Source organism: Dasypus novemcinctus, chromosome 9 (genome assembly GCF_030445035.2).
Source record: "Dasypus novemcinctus isolate mDasNov1 chromosome 9, mDasNov1.1.hap2, whole genome shotgun sequence".
Classification (NCBI taxonomy): Eukaryota; Metazoa; Chordata; class Mammalia; order Cingulata; family Dasypodidae; genus Dasypus; species Dasypus novemcinctus.
In genome coordinates this window covers 82,066,314-82,089,050 of record NC_080681.1, presented here as the reverse complement: position 1 = coordinate 82,089,050, position 22,737 = coordinate 82,066,314, and the positions used below count along the sequence as shown (strand labels likewise).

General features: G+C 34.4%; 1 protein-coding gene across 4 annotated transcripts in view; it reads right to left on the bottom strand.

Annotated features, from left to right (window-relative positions):
• The window catches only part of FAF1 (Fas associated factor 1), a 573,725-nt gene that overhangs the window by 295,964 nt on the left and 255,024 nt on the right, over positions 1 to 22,737 (bottom strand). For all 4 annotated transcript variants that reach the window (XM_071217456.1, XM_004476483.5, XM_071217457.1 and 1 more), the window contains one exon: positions 15,423 to 15,528. In XM_071217456.1, the coding sequence (XP_071073557.1) occupies positions 15,423 to 15,528 (106 nt within the window). The remainder of the gene's footprint in view (positions 1 to 15,422; positions 15,529 to 22,737) is intronic.

Sequence of the window (22,737 nt, the reverse complement as noted above, 5' to 3'; positions counted from 1 at the left end):
CAGCGTGAAAGAAAGTTCAGCCTGCCCAGGAATGGCACCACACACTCAGAGAGCTGACACAGCAAGATGACGCAACAAAAAGAAACACAGATTCCTGTGCCACTGACAACAACAGAAGTGGACAAAGAACACGCAGCAAATAGACACAGAGAACAGATAACTGGGGTGGGGGGGGGGAAGGGGAGAGAAATAAAGAAAAAATAAAATAAAAAAACAAAATAATTATGCTAAATGAAGAAGAAAGGTAAAAAATGAGTATGTATTATGTGATTCCATTCACATGATATTTTGGAAGTGGCAAGACTCTAGGGACACAAAACAAATCAGTAGGAGCCAGAGCCTGGTAGTAAAAGAAGAGGTTGACCACAAAGGAACACAAAAGAAATTGTTTGAGTGATGAAATCTGTTTCATATCTTGATTATAGTGGTATATGCATATGCCAAAATTCATAAAATTCATACAACTATTCACTTAAAAGGGTGAATTTTATCATTTGGAAATTATGCCTTAATAAACATGACCATCCCTCCAAAAAACTTTCAAACAAAAGCAATGTGCATAATACATAACAAGTCTTTTCAATATTAGGAAAATTTTATTGAATGTCAATAAAAGTAAATGGTATTATTGCTTGGTATTGGTATAAATTGATATCAATTATCAATACCATTTACTCTTATTGAGCTCAATAAAATCTTCCTAATACTAAAAAGACTTGTTATGTATATACAAATTACATTAAAAAAGAAAAACTTTATTTTTAGAGAGGTTTATAGAAAAATGATACCAGAAGTACAGAGAATTCCTATATACTAACCCCTAACCACCACCAGTTTTACCTATTATTAACATCCTGCATATGTGTGGTACATTTGTTACAACTGATGAACCAATATTGATACATTATCATTAACTAAAGTCCATAGTTTACATTAGGGTCTACTCTTTGCATGTAAAGTTCTATGGGTTTTGACCAATGCCTAATGTCATATATCCACCATCAGATATCACTGACCTAAAAATGCTCTATACTTTCATTTATTGCCCCTCCCTGAACCAATGGCAACCGCTAATTTTTTTACTCTTTCTGTACTTCTGCATTTCCTGAATGTCATATAGTTGGGATCATACAGAATGGCCTTTTCAGATTGGCTTCTTTCACTTAACAATAGCATTTAAAGTCTCTCCATATCTTTTTGTGGTTTGATAGCTCATTTCTTATTATTGCCAAATAATACTTCATTGAGGGAAACGGACTTTGGCCCAGTGGTTAGGGCGTCCGTCTACCATATGGGAGGTCCGCGGTTCAAACCCCGGGCCTCCTTGACCCGTGTGGAGCTGGCCATGCGCAGTGCTGATGCGCGCAAGGAGTGCCGTGACACGCAAGGGTGTCCCCCGCGTGGGGGAGCCCCACGCGCAAGGAGTGCGCCAGTGAGGAAAGCCGCCCAGCGTGAAAAGAAAGAGCAGCCTGCCCAGGAATGGCGCCGCCCACACTTCCCGTGCCGCTGACGACAACAGAAGCGGACAAAGAAACAAGACGCAGCAAATAGACACCAAGAACAGACAACCAGGGGAGGGGGGGAAATTAAATAAATAAATAAATCTTTAAAAAAAAAAAAAAAAAAAAAAAAATAATACTTCATTGTATGGATATAACACAGTTTGTTTATCCATTCACCTACTAAAGAACATCTCATTTGCTTCCGATTTTTGGAAATTATGAAGAAGCTGCTTTAAACATTCATGTGCAGGTTTTTGTATGGATACAAGTTTTTAACTCATTTGGGTAAATACTTAGGAGCAATAAACTTTTTAGTTTGAAATAATTTTAGATTTATATAAAGTTGCAAAGATAGTACAGAGAGTTCCCAGATACCCTTTAGCCAGGTTCCCTAATGTTAACATATTATATAACTATGAAACATTTATAAAAACTAAAATACTAAATTGAAACATTACTATTAACTAAATTCCAGACCTCATTTGGATTTCATCAGATTGAAATAACTAACATTTTAACAAAATTTGTCATTTTAACCATTTATAAGTATGCAAGTCAGTGGCATTAATTATACTGTAAATGTTGTGCTACCATCACCACCATCCATTGCCAAAACTTTGTCATCACCCCAAACAGAATTTCTGTTCCCATTAAATGATAACTTCACATTCTTACTTCCCCTATCCCTTGGTAATCTTTATTCTACTTTTTGTCTCAATGAATTTGACTGTTCTAGATATTTCATAAAAATGGAACCATATATTATTTATCCTTCTGTGTCTGGCTTATTTTATTTAGCATACTATTTTCAACCTTCATCTATGTCGTAGCATGTATCAGAACTTCATTCTTTTTTATGGTTGAATAATATGCATATAATACATATTTTGTTATCAGATCATCTGTGGATGGACAATTGGGTTGTTTTCACCTTTTGGCTATTGTGAACAATGCTGCTATGAACACTGGAGTACAAGTAACGGTTTGAGTTTGCTTTCAATTCTTTTGAGCAGCTATTCACTTTTAAGTCTTATTACATCATATGCAGTTAAGATAAACGTCCACCTAAGATAAAAATAAAATTAATTATTGTTCAGGGAAAAAAAACCCAAATATAGGAATTCTAACATCATTTAACAGAGGCCTCTATTTCAATCTTGAACCCCTTAAATAGCACCGTAGGGGTTAAAGAGATGTTTACATTCCAGTGACTTACCATCAAGGAGAATACAGCCTATTGACCAATTCGAGTGATCTCTTTCTCTCCCCACTCCCACTACACACGCTTGCATGCAAACATACAAACACAAATGATTCACTTGAACCACACATGAGATTTCTCAATTTACATGTGATCACCTAATTCCATATTCTGAAAAAACCTTTGAAATTATATCCTTTTTTCCTCAAAGATGACCTAGACCTAGAGTAGTTATATGAACTGCCCAAAGTCACATAGCCAAAAAGCTAAAAAGGAGATATTAGAATCCAGGTTTCGAAATTTCTTTTCAACCACTGGATACTGATATATATAAACATTTATTCATTCAGCAAACATTTAAAAGATGCTAGGCATATTACTTAGAGCTGGACTGTGAAGATGAAATGACTGAACTCCTACCCTTATAGAGCCTACTATGCAAAGGGAACAAACAAAAAGCAAATAAAAGGATAAAGGTGTTGCAAAGAAGTCTATACCAGGTTAATGGGACAGGGATTTTACATGTATTTTAATGGTCCAAGACATTTTTATTTTTGCTACCAAACATCCAAACAAATGGAAAATAAAAAATCAAGTCACTTAGGCTTAGGTGATCATGCAGTTTGTTAATGGAAGAAGGTGGACTAGAGTTCAGGTTCCTTATATACAGTTGACCTTTCCAATAGATAACTAATTGCTAGTTGAGAAGTATTATTAGCATGATTAAAATCTATAACATTATATCCCTAAGTTCAAAACCAACACATACACAGACACACAAATCAGCTCTAACCTGATTTAGAAGGAAACCACTAGGGAATTATCTGGTTGATATTACAAAATAAGGATGACATAAATCTATTTAATGTGGGAGTTTTATTTTGTACCTTTCATGCAAACTGTCTAATCTCAGCCTCTTTTTCTAACAAATAAGAATTTATATAGCAAAATGGCAGGATTATTTCATAATGATCCCCTTGTGAAAGTACATGCTTATTTCACCATTAATATGTGAAATGCTTGAAATATTCTGAAATACTTGGATAAGTTCTTTTTTGCAAATGCCTTCAGTTAAAAATATCTCATTGTCTTATGGATCCTTCTTTTTAAATTCAGTTAGCATATCTACTCTGTGCCAACTACAGTGGTGGGTCCTGAAATAAGGAGATGAATTTCGACACTGTACCTGTTCTTAAGGTACTCATAATCTAACACAAGAAACAAATAAGAAACCAAATAATTGAAAATTATTGTGGTAAATGCTATGCCAGTTACATGCACACAGAGAGGAAGAGTTCAGGAAAGAGACACCTAAACTGAATAACCACAAATGTAACTACCCAGATTAAATACCCACCTGGCTCACAACACTTGGCTTCAAATTACTTATGGCAAATTCAACCAATCAATTAGCCCACTTTGTGGACAAAAACTGGCCCTAAATGAGGTCATTAAATTAAAAAAAGCTTTATACACTCTAAAGTAATATAGAATAATTTCTGCACAACAGCCAGGATATGTGTATCACCACCAAAATGTCTGGTTTGAAAGAGTCAGTATTTGTTTAGATATAATCACATTTACTATAGAGTCATGCTTCACATATTCTTCCATTCATTATATTAAAAAAAAAAACAAACAGTTCTAACATTTTAAGTTACAATTACCAACAGAAACCAGGACTCTTAGGACATTTTACTACATTTCTGAAATTTCAAATTTCAATCCAAGTAATGCATGTGTATCTGTCATATCAACAAAATTTCTACCTACAAGGAAAGAGCAGTCTTTTAAAACACTTTATTAAAGTCCCTTTGTTAATGATGTGAAGGATAGGAAAACATCTCCCAATTCAACAGAAATGAATTAATGGGCAACTGATATTATTTTTATTGTTATTACAGGACATTATAAACGTATCTCTTACGGAGAAATATTTCACATTTTCATTAGGCAAAGTCAGGCATGAAAATGTGTTTTTAATAACAGAACCCGAAAGAACTAAAAACAAATGCCAACAGCATTTCTGAATTTAATATACTCAATTTGTAACATAATTTGTTTTTAAAACTGAGTTCTCATAAAATTGTAAAAAGAGAATAGGGAAACTCTATTAATTGATTTTAATGTGATTTTTTTCCTTCAAAATGATTATAGGGTCTCTTCTATAATATACAACCAGGAAAAAAATAAAGAGAACAACGGTCCCCAAATCAAAACTTCATAAGTGTTTACTATAGTAACTACCAAATGTGGTAACAATATACCTACAGGAAAATTATGACAAGCATTAAACTGATAAAAGATTTTAAATGTCAGCAAAAGAAAGAGGCTGAGAAGCTCAATGTGTAAAGTAAGATTTTTATTTCATCTAAAATAAAGCTATATTAAGACGTATAGATCTTTAACTTTCCTAAATATTTAAAGTCTCCACTGATGCCACCCTGGATAGAAATTTACTTTAGTAACATTTAAAAGAGACTTAGCTCTATGGAGAACACAAAAATAATTACATAAATGGATACAAATTAATGCTCCAGCAATGTGACACTTAATTACATATTCAAGAGGACCAACAAGTAGGTAAAAATTCTAGAGCTGCTTAACTTTAAAATCTATAAAATGGAAGGTCCAATCTTTCAGAATGTGGTTTCAACTTCTAAGACAAAGTTCTTTTTTAACGATGAAGAATTCATTTCTATCTGCTAAGAAAAAATTTATCAATATCATTATTTAATATTCTCCTCAGGACAACTAATAAACCAGATTAAATCAATCAAAAAGGAAGTCATGGCACTTGAATCTCTGACAAAGAAAGAGGAATTACACATACAAGATAGTTTTTTTTGAACATTTTTTGCCCCCTCACTCCTTAAGGTAATCTGGACTTTGTCTAGAATGCTTTATGCCCCTTCCCCCAAATATATAACTAAGGTTTGTACTTTTCCAAATGGAGGTTATTTAATGCTAAATATTCTTTGTACATATTCTTTGTACAGTGCTTCTTTGTTTTGGAGGGGAAGATATTCTCTTGGATGCTTACAGCTATTTCAAAAGCTTACCAGGAAGATTCCTCTCACCTTTTCTATAATTGGTCAAATTACATTTATTTATTCTTTTGTACTTTTTTAAGTCTTTAAAACAACCTCAACAAACATAAGGCTTTTATTCTTATACCTTCAGTATGTGGGCCTTTGATTTTCCAGATAAAGTTTCTAGGATATTCCATAATCAACATGTGGAATAGCTGTGGCCAAAAAACGAAAACACTCCTTTCTTGCCTTCATCTATATAGATACACCTCTGGACACTGCAGATGAAAACTCAGCTGGTATTTTAAAAATGCTGTTTTGCACTCTAAGTGTAAATCTAATTTGTTTTCCACTGTCATTCATAGGACTTTCCCAGCACTATTCTTTTCCCAAGTATCTTCATCCCTTTCCATCAAGTGTCCATGTTCAGTATTATTTCTCCCCCTGCCCTCCCTCTACTCTCATGCATTAGCTGTAAAATAGATGTAAAGCTTGGTGTAAGTCCAAAAATTTTATGATCAAAATACATACTTAGCAAATTGTTTGGCTAAATCTTTCATGTATGATGAAAGATTATTACCACAATTCATTAGCAAATTATAGACTTTGAAATGTAGGGAGACAAATATTTGGCCCTGTATCAATCAATTTAGACCAGCTGGGTAGAAATTCACACAATTCCAGGAAACCCAGGAAGTGAGGTGCTCTTTCATTTTTCATTCACTTGAAACATTAAAGAAAAATTATCTTTCTATAAAAATGTCGACTTTTCAAAATTTTAGCAGAGCCATTTTAGAATAGGGTTATTTTCAGTCAATTACTACTTTAGTGACCAATAAACTGATCATTTTTCTTGTAATTGATTGTGAGAGAATATTGCCTAACAGTGGCTGTACACAGCAATACCCTAATACTTTATCATTACTATTCAGTTTAAAAGCTAAATATTTAATAATGATTCTATTGCCCTTTTGCGGGGGAGGACACATTTATACGCACTGAATAAGACTGGGAACTAATTTTGCAGTTATTCATGATAAATAATATCATTAACATTCCTCTTCTGAGCCTCCCTAGCCTAGTGAGGTGACCCTGTACAAAGACTCTGATTGATCCTATGTCTGTCTGCTTTGGTTAAGCTACAAGGCCATATATGAGGACAGCTGCACTTTGGGAGCAACTTAAAACAAATTTCATCTTAGTGGCATCTAATCCAGTGCTTGGTACAAGACTCATGGAAAAGTCAGTGTCAAAATTAAACAATGCCGGCTTTGCAATGAACAGATGCTTTTGCCTTGCAGCTGTAAAAACCTAAAACAATCCAGTACTCTACTGTCTGGTCACGCAATGACCACAAAGAAAGGAATACATTTTGACATTAATAGAAAATGTTTGCTATTAGCTTTAAAAATCTTTATTTTTTAAAAAACTTGTGTTTTTTTTAATATAAAAGGCAACAGAAATATATTGAGGGTAATAATAAGGTAATAAAGCCATTAACTGAACAGCAGGATTTAAAAGAAAGTATATTTGCTGCACTAAATGTTTTAAAAAGAATAACTCTTGTCAGTAGATAGTATTGGGCCATACATAAGACACATTAGGCAAAAAGCAAAATGATCTGAACAAGATATTTTCAGAGGTTATGGCCAAGCTATCTTTGGCATGTAAGAATAAACATGTAAATAAATTTCTATATGCGGACTTGATCTTAATCTCTCTAAATTAGGGTCTGGTTTATGAGCACTTTATAGTCACTTATCAATCTTTTGATTTACTTCCTTGTTTTTTGTTTTGTTTTTGCAGGGGGAGGGAAGAAAAGAGATGAGGAAGTTATTATTCTCATTTTATGGCTGGATGATATTTAAATTTTAAAGTATTTCTCAGCTTACTTAATGTGGCACTTACTGAGGTCTATGAAGAAACTGCAGCCTTTCCCAACCCTTCCCTACAGCAGAGAACCTTGTCTCTGGTACTCCGGAATCTTCTTCATGAGAAGAAAGACTCCAACTACTGTCTCAGAGAAACCAAAGAGCCAGCCTCACCTAAGTGATTGCATGGTCATGATCAATCCACTTCTATTAATTGAGGATCTGGTTTTGAAGACAGCTTTTTATTGTACTTACAAAAAAGAGACTCTAGTAGTCTTTATTTTAAATAGTCTCTTGCAAAAAAATAAAATTCAGTGAGTTTTTCTTTACCATTCAAATGTTTTCAATTAACACTGCTTATAAATTTTATAAAATAATTTGTTGGTTGAAGGCTTGGGGATTCCCTCATAGCCCAACTCCAACTTGAATTTCAATGAACAAGTCCCAATGTAATGACCACATTAATAGGAAATGAATTACATACTTATTTTAAATATCAAAGAAGGCATGCTAACCTCTTAATTAAAAGTCTTTGAGAAATAAAATCTAAAATACTATGTGGCTGTTTTTACACTTCTATATTTATTTTCAAAGAACGTAATTTAAACACACTGACATATAAAACATTAGTGCCTCATGCCGTTTTAAATATAAATTCCAGACATTTATTTAAAGAGATGGACTAAACTTAGAAAAGACTCTGAAACATTTATAAATGTCACTGAGTTATGTACCTATTGACGGCTTTTGCTATATTCTTTGCTATTAGCTATAATTAAAATGAACATGAATGACAATGTCAGTAATATATCCCATCAAACAAAATTAAACCCTGCCATTAAAATCTACTAAAAAGAATTAAACTTAAAACTATAAAAACATACAAAATAATGAACATGTATTTCTAGATTTTATCCCTTCTATCTAAACTCACATAGCTTAGAATAAGAATCAATTATTTTACTGTTGTCAGTATTCCAAATTACAGTATTATACATGAACAGCTTTAAGGATAAGGAGTAACAACTATAAGTCTACACAAATTGGATTTGCTTATATTTTCTTATTGCATAGCTTTGGTTAAAAACCAAAATTATGCCAACAGAACTGTGTGAAAATATTTTGTTTGGAAGTGTGTGGCAATTTAAGATTATTAATTACACAATTCCAATTCACATTAAATGCACTTTAATACATTACATATTTTTATAAGACCTGGTAGAAATTTGCAAAAATGGTTGGCTCAAATAAATGGTTCTCTTTAAGCACATTTATCCCTTCACTTTCTCTCAGTAACAACAATATGTTTTTAAAGTATATATATTACACAAAAAATACATAAATAAGTCACAAACCAAAAGCTAACAGATGTGTGACTTCTAATTAGTTATAATAATCTCTGCTTCAATGCCATTAGAATGAGCCTTTCTTTTATTTGGAAACTAAAAAAGCTTTCCTTTGAATTTTAAACTGTCAGGGTGCTTCAAAGTCAATGTACAAAATCTGCTTTGATTAAAATTTTAGACATCTACAGTGATAACTTTATGAAAGGAAAATATTAAATTATAATTATCCTAAACAGACACAGTCTTGTGAAACTAACCCTACATTCATGTTAAAACACAAAGAGTTGAATATAATGAATTTGATTCATCCTCGGACACAAAGCTTCACCACAGTAAACTCAGTCAACTGTTGCTCTTGCGCCTATATTCATGGTGCTTAAATAGCGCATTTTAAAACAAAAAAAACTCCAATTGGCTTTTCATACATCCACCCTCCCCAAAAATAACGCACTTGAAAAACTCAAATGATATGAAAGGCTTCAAGGCCTCTTTTCTCCCTTTCATACCCCTTTTTTTTATTTCTGTTTGCAGTAATCTGCCTTTCTCTTTCTCTTTCTCATTGCTACAGAGCAAGCGAGGAGGCTCAGAGCTTTGAAAAGGGGGCTCAGTGTGTAATGGGTCCACTAGAATTAATTTACTTGCACCAATTCCATTGAGCACAGAGGTTCCCCCCCCCCCCTCTTCTCAAATCATTTGGAGTCGAACGCAGCCCCCAGTCTTTGTAATTCTAGTAAAGCACTTAAAGTGCACAGTAGGTGTTCATGAGGACCATCTGGTCAAAAGCAAAACAAGCTGCTGATTTTGCCTTTGAATAGAATGAAGCAAGTGTGAATTAGTCTCTTCAATTAGCACTATTACAACCTGTCAAGTGCATATTGTAAAACAGGATTATTACAGTATTGGTCACCAGTGCAATTATTTACTCTCTGCCTTTTCTTGCATATAAAAATGTCTTATTTTATTAGTTTCTGATAACTGAACATAATTTCTTTTAGCCCAGCATTTCCAAACACCAATATAGAAATCACAGATTATGGTATGTGGTTGGCTAAGATGTTAGAATATAGGTATCTTAAGTAACAAAGGTCTAAAGCATTGTCGTTAGGTCTTTAAAAAATTTCATTGTTTCTATCTTCTTGAGATGCAGGTGAAGAAATACTTAGGTAGACTGAAAAAAATTCTAGTAAATTTATTCTAAAATACTTTCATAAAGGGGGAAAAATTATCAGTACCAAATGGCTGCGTTGTAAATGTTATTTATTTAGAATTATTTCCTAGGGGGGATAATAAATATTTATAAAATGGTCATTACTGATTTGTTCATTTGAAACAGTATTTCAAAAGATTTCAGTTTTGAAGTGCAACTTGAAACTAATAATATACATGCATATTTAAAAGACAAACTCATAATCTCCTTTTCTGAAAGCTGAATAAAGACTTGAATTCATTGCCCAGCTGCTTAAGAAATTATCTTTTTCATTGTGTCAAGATGTCATTTGTGATTTCAAATTTTAAAAAGTAAAATATTATATATGCTAATAAAACTGGTTCATTATAATTGAGCTTATATATGCCATTTATCTTGCAGTAAAAACAAAATGCTTAAACTTGTAATTAAATAAGCACAATTTAATTTACCCTCTTGCATATGCACATTCTTACCTATACCACTCTTCCTTCAGTTCTGCGCCAGCAGCCCCCACCCTCCCCACACTGTAAAACAAACAAAATACTTAAAACATTTACAGAAAGAGCATATTAGTTAAGAAGTTATAGTCAAACCCACTAGTAGAAAATCACTCATTAATGAGACCTCTAAAACACTACATATTTAATTAGTTACTATCCCCCAGCATTTAAAGGAGAATAATCTGAAATGTATCTTAGCTACGGAAGTTATGAAAGTAGCAAGTAAAAAATGGACACAAAACACCATAAGGTTCAAATTTTCAGTATCAGTTACCCTCATGATTTCAAAATTATTAAGCCAAGATTACTTCTACGGACTGGTATGATTTATGTATTTAGATAACTACTTCTTATAATTCAACTCTATTGGTTTCCCACTTAACAATCATTAGTTTGTACAGCAAGAACAGTACAGTAATGAAATGTTTTACTGCTGCATGCAAGATCTATCTTCATAAGTTGTTAATTTCCCCCTTTCACTACCATTAAGAACTAAACCAACCTTAAAAGGAACAGTGAGAATTCTGGGGTAAAGTGAAACTAGGACAGGATTTAAATAATTCCAATAGTGATTTATTATGCTACTTGCTGTCATAGATAAATAATTCTCCATGATTCAACTCACAAAAAAAATACTTAGGTTTCTTATCCTTGTTATTCTGGGTCATGCATGTATTCCTAAAGTTTGTTTGACATCTACAGTGAAGAGAGAACATACTGCCTAGGAGAAGCTTTTGCATTAGACAACAAAGACTCAGTTTCCAAGAAAGTTGGCTTCATTTCAGGGACTTTATACCCTTTCCACACCTGGGATTTGCAGTAGGCAAATCAATCCTTTTTTTTTTCTCCTTAATTTAACCCATCCCCAGGTGCATTTGTAACCAAAGAATTCAAATAATATCAGACAAAATTACTAGACTGTACAGTTAACTGTTTAAAAATCTGGATTCTCAATGTAGAAAAATCCATTAAAATAAGGTGAGTTTGTTTAAATTTTCAAGGAAATTCCCTATTTTAAAGTGTAACAAGTAGCTAATTTAGGATCCAAAAATGTGGAAAACACAGACCGGCACAAAGTTATTATATTATTTGGTAATTTTACAAGCTGTTTTATCATAACAAAAAAGAGAAAGGTTTTTCTTTTAAATGACTACTTGTAACTCTTTCTTTTCTGTTCTTAGACGGTCATTCCTTTCTCCTCAAATAGGAGGATAATTTAAGTGGAAGGATTTGTAAACAGCTTATTAAAAAAACAACTCACTACCTTAAACTAAAATCTAAAGCACCCAAAGGACAAAAGTCATGCATTGTAAAGCAAGATACTACAGATCCAGAAAGAACAAACACTTGAACAACTATCAATTGTTTACCACTAGCTTGCATGAACATATATAGTCAGTGAAGAGTTTATATGAAATTCAAACTGCACCTAAGTTCTATTTTCTAATTCACTATTTTAAAAAATGCAATTTTGTCCAATTAAAAGTTGAATCCTAAGTGCCTTTTTCAATCTTGCTTCATTCAATAGAAATTTCCCTTTGGGAAAAAAATATTACAAAAGCTTTCTTTTGAAAATGCAAGGGTTTTAAAATTAAATATACCGAAAAAACAGTACTTTTTTTTTTTTCAACTAAAACACAAAAATAATGAAGTACTACTCTGGAAAATGATCCATTTTTCCCCCCTTTCCTTTCCCTCAGTGGTTAAATTGGTCAGAATTCATTCTTGGACCTATTAAACAAGATTGAAAAGAGATTCCTGAAACTGGTGGCAAAAACTAATTTACTAAGAGCAATAGCATCATTAAGCTTCCATATTAATAGCAAAAATACCAATATCTATAAACTGCAGAGTAATTTCAAGATTATGTTTTTATATTGGTGCAATCAAACTGACTCAATTTTAGAACAAAAAAATGGATGAATTCAAGCGTCACTGTGGGCTGCATACCTGAGGCACAAGAACATCTTGTCCTTCTCCTGAAATCTCCCAGGTATTCCACAAATTGAAGGAAAAATGTTATAGGACCAGGCCTAAAGGGTGTCATCTACATCTTTATTCTACGTAGTACAGAATAAAAAAGCCTATGTGTGTACCTGTCAATCCCCAGAAAAACTGGTATTAGAAACTACATTTGTTTTTCCCTAGCAACAGGGGTTTTAAATTACTATTTTAAATCATCCAAAAAATGAAAAGAAAAAAAATTAAAAGGAGGAAAAATTCTTATAAAGAAATATAAAGGGATATTTGTCTTTGTAAAAAAAAATGTCTGAGACATTTTTCAAATGATATTTAGAAAATGGCACAAAAAGATTTACTGTTTTCAAGTCCTTGAAGCTTAAAAATATATTTGATAATCTAAATAGCAGACCACAGAGAACAGTTTCAGCCAACTGTGGCACACAATGGCACATTTACAGAATTTTAAATATTTCTTTTAATAATTGATGTAGTCATTTTGAATCATTCTGCATAGGATATCAGGTGTGAGCAGATTGCATTAACACTGCTTAAACATTTCAACTTGTCAGTATGGCCAACTCGATTTCGAAAATATTTGCAGTATTTTCCCATCGAAACAGTAATAAAGGCAAAATAAATATATGCCACTACTTTATAATCACCGAACATTAATGAATATTTTATGTCTTTTTAAATCTCCCTGTTTAATTTAAAAGGGTGAAATTAAGTCTCCTCCCTGCAATATGCCAATTATCTGTAAATCAAACAATAACTTGGCCATTATGCTCCTTTTTGTTAATATAAGAGAAGTTAATTTGAAAACACTGAATGGCATTTTTAGACTATCAGCTTAATAGTTCTTTCTGCCCCCTTGTGGGAGAAAGTTGAAACACATCCTAACTAGAATCTGTTTAAAAACACAAGTGCAAAATTTTAGCTATAAAAACTTCAATTAGAAAGGAAAAGAATCAGTCTATATTTACCCATCATGTGTTATACTACTCTTCAATTAAAAAAATTAAATCAGTTAGTGAAATTTACCTCTTATTTTAAAGATAATTTGATTAAATTTGAGTTATTTTGAAATTAAATTTCCTTATTTAAAGACATGCATATATATATATATATATATAATACTAATTTTATTATCATGAAGTTCACACAACTCTGAGCATAACCACAGTAAAATTATTTCTAATGTAAAAACAACAATAAAAAAGTGAAAAAAAAAGATCCTTCAAGAATTAAAATGTTAAACAACAGAATACTCACTAGAGAGATTAATAAAATGGCCATTTATATACACATGAAATCTTGAAAAAAATCACATAACTCGGACCTGATTGAAATTAAGTACAAGAAAAAAATTTAAAGAATTTAGCTATTAATCAAAAAACTATTCAAATGAAAGAGAAAATAAACTTCAAGCAATAAGTTATTTATACCAGATTCAGAAGTTGAAATTCACTGACAAAATATGAAAAAAGGAGAACATTAATAGCCTAGGCATTACTGAAACAATTCATGTACCTCTGAGAAAATGATTAGGGTGAAAATGATATATTCTTTCAGCATGACATTAGCAATTATTTTAAGCAATGTGGTCTAAGAAAACATCTATGAAATAATCCAAGATTAAGCATGATTAATTCTATTTACAAAAGCATTAGTATGGAGGCGAAAAGGCCTAAAAGGACTTTATTGGGACATACGAAAATATTAGATCATAGACTATATTTTATGTCAACGCTAAATTTCTGGAATTGACAACTGTACTTACAGTGGTTCCATTAAATACATATCCTTGTTCTTAGGAAAGGTACATGAAGTATTAAGTGTTCAAGGAGCATGAGGAATACAACCTATTTTTAAAGTTTAGATAGATAGAGATATAGATAGAATGAAACAGCAAATGTGGCAAAATGTTAAAAGTTAATAGATACAGGTATCTGGGTGGGGGTTATATTGGAGTTCTTTGTAGGGTTTTGTGTTATTTTTGCAAACCATCCTGTAAATTTGAAATTACTATTTAAAAAGTGTTGGTTTTTTTTTTTTAAGGATGAATAGACAAATGATTGCTGTCTTCACAACTTGTAAGGGGTAATATGACAGTTACCATATTGGTATTTCTAAGCACAAAACCTGCCATAGCTTTACACATTTTCTGTTTCCAGTGGAGATAAATACTCTTTTAAGTGGGTGGGGCTACAGGCATACCATATACTCTTCTCTCTTGGGGGAAGTTCTTTTATGAAACAGTGGCCCTGGTTGGACATGTTGAAGAAATATTGATTCTATAAACAGATTCTTAGATATTCTGAGCTAAATGAGTCTCCAATAGCATCTTGCTTTAAAAATGAATACTGCCCAAGACTGAGTTGAGCTGCTTGAGCTGCTTAAGAAAAGTCACCTCAAGATCCTTTCAGAAATGGGCAGGCTACACATTATAAATAATATATTTGAGAATAACCCTTCAAACAAAATATCAGCATCTTTCAAAATGTATGCTGTCAATTTCAAAATTAATATTTTTAGTACTATAAAATCACAAAATATTACATAATGAGTTATTTTTCACAGGGTTTAAGTTTGACTATTTTAAGAATTATCAAGAGCTCCCATTTTACAACATCTATCTTTCTAGGTCAAGTCATTTAGTTTATCTACAGTAATCACTGATGCTCCAGTTAATTAAAATTAAGAACTCAATAATGAAACATAAAGAGAGCCTCCAACCAGAACAGATAAGCCCTCTTTAACAGGGTCAACATTAGCTATAATGAGCTACCTTTATTCCTTAGCTGTGAGATATAACTCACCTCTTGAATGGTACTGCTTCCTGAGAAGTTCAGGTTGTACTCCCGCTGGACTTCTCGGTGGGTGATGATCAGCATGAAGTTTTGATTTAATGACTCCTGCAGGGCACTGAAAGGGTTGAAAGAAAAACAAGGAACTCAGAGTTGAACAAGTTCTAGCTTGCTTTACAGCTAGCTACAAAAACCCCAGGAGTACCCTAACCTCGGCACAGGCAAGTCCAGACCCAATGTTATCATCTTTTTAGCTCCTAAAGGCAAGAGAGCAAGCTGAAAACAACCAAGGGAGCTAACCTGTTAACTCCTTCTCTACCAAAAGTTTTTTAAACTTCAGTTCTAAACATTTTTGCATACATAAGAATTAGTGTTTCCTTCAATAGAACCAAATTTGTCACCTAATTATATCAAATTCCAAATATGCCACAAAATGTATACACAAATATGCCACAAATTCCAAATATGCCACAAAATGTATACTCAAAGACTGTTCAATTCCAAGTAAAAGAGCTATTCTGGAGTATAGAAATATGAACTATTGTTTATATTCATGCATTTTGTACAAGGGTGGAAACATGGTTTCGGTCAAAATTCAGAAGATATTAACATCTGTGGAACTTTCCTAGCTATACCAAAATATTTCCAAAATAATTATGCTTTCTTTTAGGACTCAGCAATATACAGAATTGAGAAACTGTACAATTCAGGGCAATATTCCTGAAATCCCATGCCAAAATGTAGGAATATATCAGAAACAAAGAGTATTAGCCATATAACCTACATCATAATTCTATTTGTTTATGAAAATATTCAGCAAACACTTTTTTAATCAATATTGAAAATAAAAATCTATCTCTAAGATGCTGCTCCAATCAAGATGGTAACTGAGACACTTCAGAGCTACATCCTTCCCACACTCAGGGGCTTTGAAGAGCCAGCAAGAAAGGGCAGAAACATCTTTCTCAAAGCTCTAGAGAATAGCTAAAGAGCAGCTGGGCAGTAGCATAGAGTCTCTTCCTCTGTAATTCATAATTTAGATAGTTTTGAGTTTATAATGGTTTCATATGCCATTTCAGTTCTTGCAAGCTACCAAACCTGACATCATAGAACTGACAGTTCAGCAAGCATCTGATCCAATCACCCAATTGTATAGGTAAGGAATCCACTCTGCTCTTCAAAATTTTGATGTTACCTCACTGTTGAATTTGAAAATTATAAAGACAGCTGTTTAAATGATTCTACATACACTTTAGTGTATACCTCCAGAAACATTTTCCTTGGAAAGTGCTCAACATTTTTTGATAACTGTATGTATTAATTTATTACCATGAAAATTATCAGTATGCAAATAAAGTCAGATAATTCAAATGGGCCGGGGGGAAGCGGTGACATCCAGGCTGATCCCTTCCCTACTCCTAAGGGGCTTGGCACAGAGCTGGCCCAGGCTCCCACTACAGATCCCTGCTCCTGGTTCTGGAGGGAGCAGAGTAACCTTCGTGTATATTCTAGAAGCATGTATGCCTGGCCCAATCTCTGGTGGTAGCCTGAGGGACTCACTGTCCCAGAACTTGCCCTGTCTGTAGAAGGCAGTTTACAGAGCTCTTTCAGAAAGCTGCGGGAGAGCAGTTAAGTGGTTGCCCAGGGCATTACTACTGGCTCTAGGACATACAGTGTAGTGCCCAGGATCATGAGGAAACTATCTGCTAGGGAAGAGGGTCACTCATATCCATGTAAATAAGAGAATTCTTAGGGTCACACAAGCATGCCCAAGAAAAGATGCATGTGTAGGAAGCATAAGGGAGACCCCTATACTTTGACCAGGTAGTGTTCTCTAAATTCATTATATGGATAAGCTCTGAAGGAGAGTGCTCACACAGGCCAATCTCCAAAGACTAGCAAAGGTGATTTCCTTCTTCCTCCCCACCTTTCTTCTTTCCTTTTCTCCTCCCTCCCTTCTTCTTTCCTTCTCCTCTTTTCTCTCTCTCTCTCTCTCTCTCTCTCTTTCTTATTAGTCCTAGCATTCAAGGAAAGTTCTGTCATAACAGCAGCTTCATATAATTAAAGGAACAGATACCTCAGACTCCAAATTCCACTGATAACAAACTAAAATAGCAAAAATCCAGATTTCAACAAAGATTAAAAACATAAAGAAACAGGAGATGATGGCCCATGGAAAAGATAAGATTAACTTATTAGACACCATTAATGAGGAGGTGGGACATTCTAGAAAAAGATTTTTAAAAAATGTTCCTGGGAAGTGGATGTGGCTCAACAGTTGGGTGCCTGCCTACCACACGAGAGGTCCCAGTGCCTCCTAAAAGATGAGCAAACACTGCCCCCTGCTGCAATGAGCAGATACCACAAGCCAGCAGATGCCACAGCTTGTGACTCATGGATAGACACAATGATATGACAAACACGACAAAATGCTGAAGTTGGTGGATGTGATCATCTGGAGACTTAGAGGTGTGGTAGAGTTCTCTCTGTGGGGTTTATATTATTTTTGTAACTGTCCTGTAAGTTTGAAAGTATTTCAAAATAAATTTAAAAAAAATGTGTATATATATATATATACACGGTCTAAATAATCTCTACTACCAGCCTTAAGCATAATTATGCCATGGTTATGGCATGAGAAAATATTTTGGGTATGCTATAGGGCCCTGGCCTTCCTCACTCCTCTTTTGCCAGTGTGTAACCATGTGATAAACATACATGCAACACAATGATTAAAATTAGGTAAACTCCTCTAAAGTCTTCCTACCAGAGTTCACATGTTAAATACAGATGTAAAATATTTAATACCTGGTAAAGTCTAATATACAGTTTGAAATATCTTTGATAAAAATTAAAGAAAAGGATACACAGATAAAATAGTTTCTTGAGCCCAGGAATCTCTGTCCTTATATTCATAGCACTTCAACATAATGCCTGGTTCACTGCAGATAAATATTTATTGAACAATGAATGAATTGTGAATTTCTAGAAGGCAAGAGTTTTACTACTCATCTTTGTATCTCACACAGCAATGTTGCCTTCTGGAAAACTACCATGGGAATTTTTTTTGTCTTTCACTCACTTAGTTACCAACATTAACTCAATGCCTTGCTAATATTACTCCAGTTGCTAAGGAAACCAACCCAAATAGTACAGTTTGTCTGTGAAAAGCTTCACAGTCTAATGGGAATAGATAAAAACATAAACAACCAAGGATAATGTAATAGGTACAATGAGAAATTGAAAAACAAGTACAAAGAGAACTGAAATGGAAGCGTTAGGTTCTGCTGCAGTGAGAAGAGAAAAAACCACAAGGGGAAGGCTTCATAAGGGGAAAGCTTCATAGAAGAAGAAATGTATAAATTGAAATATGAAAAAGAAGGAGTTTAGAGTTCATCACTTGGAAATGATGAAATTTTTGTTTTGTTTTGTTTGGGAAAGGGAGATGGGTGGCACCTTTAAACAAGGAAGTATGTGGAAGAACATAACACGTTTATTCATTCACTCACTTAACCCATATTTAATGAGCACCAACTATGTGCATGACACTGCTTGTCTATTTGCTAAGGATACACTGTTAAGCAAGAAAAACATGGTCCCTGCCTTCATGAAATTTACATTCTAGTTAAGGGAAAGAAACAGTAATCAAGCAAACTACTAATTTCACAGAATGCTAAGTTTTGTGAAGAAAACAAAACAGAATTTTAAAGAAAAAAATACAGGGGTGGCAGGGTGAAGGGGATTACTTTCAACAGAATAGTCCCAGAAGGCTTCTCTAAGGCAGTGACATTTAAGTTGAGGCTGGTGTAAGAGATAGCAAGAGTCTAATTATGTGGATCCTCGTGGACCACAATAAAGAACTTGGATTTTATACTAATCACAAAGGAAAGCCATTAGTGTTTTAAGCAGGGAAATGGCAAGATCTGGCTTACATTTACATTTATACAAGATTACTCTGGCTGCGCAGGAAGAGTAAATAGGAGGCTAGATCAGGTAATGAGTAATGGTGGTTTGAATCAGACAGAAAGGCTTTGATAGTGAGGAGTTGTCAGATTCAGGATGTACTTTTCAGGTAATACCCAAACAATCTACTTAAGAAGTAAATGAGAAAAAAATAACCCAAAGGATTCTGGTCTGGGCAAATGGAATTGTCATTTAATAAGATGAGGAAAACCAGAATAGGAGTAGGTTGGGTGGAAGAAATTTAAAGTGATATTTTGGATATGTTAAGTTTGAGATACCTCCTATTAGACATCTGAAAAGACATGCCAGGTACATCTGGATATAAGAATTGAAAGTCAGGCAAAAGAGCTCAGAACAGGAAAGTCAACTGCATATACAGAGATAGTATTTAGACTCTGTGGCCAAAAGAAATCACCTAAGGAAACATAGTATTTAGAGAAAAGGAAAGAGGTTAAGATGAAGCCCTGGGCGTTAGAGTCATTTGAAGTCAAGTAGAGGAGGAAAGGCTTAAAGGAGACTGATAAACAATCAGTGAGATAAGAGAAAAATCAAGGAAGTCTATCATAAGGAAGCCACAAGAAGTAACTTTCAATTAGGAAGGCAAGATCAATTATGCCAAATGCAGCTAGGATATTAAAGTGCAGTAAGGCTGGGAAAATGACCGTGTCCACAAAGTGGTGAAAAGCTCACTGTGGCTACAATGACAGGTCTGTGAGAGGGATGTAGCAAAGACAGAGGCTCAAAAGATAGGCTGCATAAAAGTTCAACATATGAAGGTTAAATGAATTTGGGTTTAGGAAGTGGCAAGTAATAGAAAACCTATTTGGAATTTCAAAGACTTCATACTTGGAAGACCTTATTTCACAACTATTCTCCAAAACTTGGCTTTTGTTCTAGAGCTTGGCTGACTTCCCCTCACCTCAAAAACACCACACCATCATCTCTGTTTATGCTCTTCTCTTCTTCCTTTCCTCCCCACCCCCCCTCCAAACTCTACACAGCTTTCAGGACACCTCATGTCCTACCACTTGCATTTTACTATCGTCCTCCTTTTCTCTTCTGAATCCTTGTATCACACACTTTACTTAGCATATAATTTGAGCATGTCTTGTACCGTTTGCTTTGCTTCATATGTAGAAGTCCTGTCATTTAAAGCTTTAATACTTCAGAAGATAAAGGTTTTATCTTATTATTCATCAGTATCTCCCTTGGCAACCAGTATACTACAAGTTGATTTAATTCAATCCAATGAACATTTAAGGAATCACTTTGCATAAAGAACAACTGATTCTCATTTTTTTAGGCTAACTTTAAGGTCTCTTTTTTTTTTTTTCAATTTTTTTCTTCCCTTCCCCCTCCCTCACCCTGCTGTTTTTGCTGTCTGTGCCCATTCGTTGTGTGATCTTCTGTATCTATTTCTCTTTTTGTCTTCTCTTCTCATCTTTCTCCTCTAGGATTCACTGGGATTTGATCCTGAGAACCTCTGATGTGGAGAGAGGCTCCCTGTCAATTGTGCCACCTGAGTTCCTGGTCTCTGCTGCGCTTCACTTTGACTCTCCCCTTCATCTCTCTTTTGTTGTATCGCATCATTATCTTGCTGTGCGACTCACTTGCACAGCACTATTTCACTGCACGGGCACTTGGCTTGCTGTGCAGGCACTCGCTCACCACATGGGCACTCACGTGGGCACTTGGCTTGCCATACGGGTACCCGTGTGGGCACTCGGTTCACCATGTTGGCACTCAGTTCACCACGCAGACACTGTCTTGCTGCGCAGGCATACTTTCTCTTCTTTTTCATCAGGGGGCCCCAGGGATCAAACCTGGTCCTCCCGTATGGTAGGCAGAGGCCTTATCACTTGAGCCACATCTGCTTCCCAAGGTATCATTTTATTCACCAAAATTGTGGTGCAGAAAAGTTAGGTAATTGCCCAAGGCGATGTAGCAATTAAGAGGTAGAATCCAGTTTCTAGCCTAGATTTGATTTACGTTTTTTACACCTCAGCATCCTATTCCCAAAAGGCTAGGCTGCTTGAAGGGATATAAAGATGAATAAGACTCCTGTCTGCCAGTATTTCACAATTCATTCACTCATTCTATAAATATTTTATTCCTATTGTTTGTAATAATATAAGAATAAAAATCATAATCAGTGACCTCAAGATGGACTAGTCAGAGAGGTTCTTACATTTAGAAGTAGTGAATTTTGAAGAAGGACTATGAAGAAGGAAGGACAGTAATTTGACAAGTAGAAATGGAAGATTATTTCAGACATAATAGTTTGAACAGAGGTAGAGACTGGAGAATATATATGGAAATGTGTAGAAAGCAATGGGAAAAAAGTGTAAGAAGAAGAATGTAAAGAAGGGTTTGTGAAAGAGAAAAATATTAAGGACAGACATGATGGAGGGCTTCAAATGCCAGGCTAAGGAGTTCAGAGTTCCAGAAGTCTCGATTATTTAGATTTTTCCTTTACCTTTACATGTGAATCTACACATAAGTTTAATATTTTAGTGCTTGCCATTATGCAATTCCTTAGATATGTTTTTTGATCTTGATTGGCATACTTCTATAAATAACTTTGCAGAAATGTTTGCCAGGACCAGCAATGACTGCCAGACTACGTTAGAAGAACACCAATTTAGTATAGCTCTAAAATTCCTGGATAGTGTAGGAGAGAGTAAGTTGGAAAGAAAAACATTGATGGCTTTAAACTGCTCAAGAGTCATAAAGCCAGATTTTAATCCCTGCTCCACACTGACTAGTTATTTGATCTTGACAAGTCAGTCATTTATTATTTCAACAGTATTTATTGTCTATCACTTACAAGGCCCACTCTAATGTAATTACTCTGTCATCTCAATTTCCTCTTTAGGAAAAGGATAGTAATTCCTACTTTAAAGAACTAAGAATATCAAAAACTTAAAAGCCAAGTGGGAATATTTATTGCATATCAAGGTGACCCATTACAACTTATTGAAAACAGAATAAACAGAATACTTTTTTTTAGTCTTTTTTTTTTTATTCATTTTTTAAAAATATTACATTCAAAAAATATGAAGTCCCATTCAACCCCACCGCCCCCACCCCCCACTCCCCCCACAGCAACACTCTCTCCCATCATCATGACACATCCATTGCATTTGGTAAGTACATCTCTGGGCTTCGCTGCACCTCATAGTTAATGGTCCACATCATAGCCCACACTCTCCCACGTTCCATCCAGTGGGACCTGGGGGATCTACAATATCCTGTAATTGTCCGTGAAGCACCACCCAGGACAACTCCAAGTCCCGAAAACGCCTCCCCATCTCATCTCTTCCTCCCATTCCCCACACCCAGCAGCCACCATGGCCACCCTTCC